This window comes from Stegastes partitus, unplaced genomic scaffold (assembly GCF_000690725.1).
Source record: "Stegastes partitus isolate 25-593 unplaced genomic scaffold, Stegastes_partitus-1.0.2 Scaffold2186, whole genome shotgun sequence".
In the NCBI taxonomy this organism is placed as follows: domain Eukaryota; kingdom Metazoa; phylum Chordata; class Actinopteri; family Pomacentridae; genus Stegastes; species Stegastes partitus.
Genome location: NW_007579917.1, coordinates 29,258 through 30,261, shown reverse-complemented (window position 1 = coordinate 30,261; position 1,004 = coordinate 29,258). Strand labels below are relative to the sequence as shown.

Here is a 1,004-nt window from a genome sequence, read left to right as displayed (position 1 = left end):
CAAATTACTACAAAGCGACACAAAAAAACCCCAAAACTAACAAGAAATGACCAGAGAGCTGCACAAAACAACTGTTAACAAGCAGAAAAGAAGCAAAAAGTAACACAAAGTGACCACAAAGTGACGCACATGACAAGTTAATAAAACAACACAACACAAGCAAAAAGTAACAAAAAATAACACAGACACAAATAAAAGAGAGACTATAAAAGCGACACAAAACAACAAAAAGTAACACAAAATTACTACAAACAGACAATAATCCGCCATAATCGGACACAAAATGACACAAACTACTACAAAGAGACACAAAACAACCAAAATGTCGCACAAAATGACCATGAACAGACACTAAACCACTATACACACACACTAAACAACTAAAAGTAACACAAAATGAGCACAGACACACACAAAACTACCACAAACAGACACTAAACAACTATTAACGGACACGAAATGAACAGAAATAGACCCAGAATCAATACAAACTAAATGACCAAAAGGTAAAAATGCATAAAATTACTGAAAGAAAGACACAAATGGCATCAAAAATACACAAAATGACCACAAAGAGACACTTTTTAAAAATACAAAAGACAAAATACTTTCAGATCTGAACTTCTAATTGAATCTTTCTTTAAAATCTCAGACTTGAACACCTTCTGAGGCCTTTTTGTTTGTAGAAACTCAGACGTTTAAGGATTTTTCTTGCAGGTATTGAGCAGAAACCTTCTGCCCCGCTCACCTCCACCACCTGCCCCCCGCTGGCTGCTGCCCCCGAGGCCGGCTGGGACATGGCCATCACCAGAGGGGCTCGCTCCTCCGCCGTTCCTCGCAGGACGTCGGCCAGGAAGACCACCAGCTGCTCCCGACCCGCTCCGGACGCCGCAGACTGGTTGGGTTTCCCGGCCGGCGCCGCCACCCCGGCGTCGATGCTGCTCAGGCAGCGGTGGATCCTCCTCACCATGGAGTCTGGAGCCACGCTGCCCATGGACGCCTGA

General features: G+C 43.7%; 1 protein-coding gene across 1 annotated transcript in view; it reads right to left on the bottom strand.

Moving 5' to 3' along the window:
• The window catches only part of meak7 (MTOR associated protein, eak-7 homolog), a 19,126-nt gene that overhangs the window by 9,994 nt on the left and 8,128 nt on the right, over positions 1 to 1,004 (bottom strand). Inside the window, exon 5 of the mRNA XM_008304313.1 lies at positions 733 to 1,000. Within this exon, the coding sequence (XP_008302535.1) occupies positions 733 to 1,000 (268 nt within the window). The remainder of the gene's footprint in view (positions 1 to 732; positions 1,001 to 1,004) is intronic.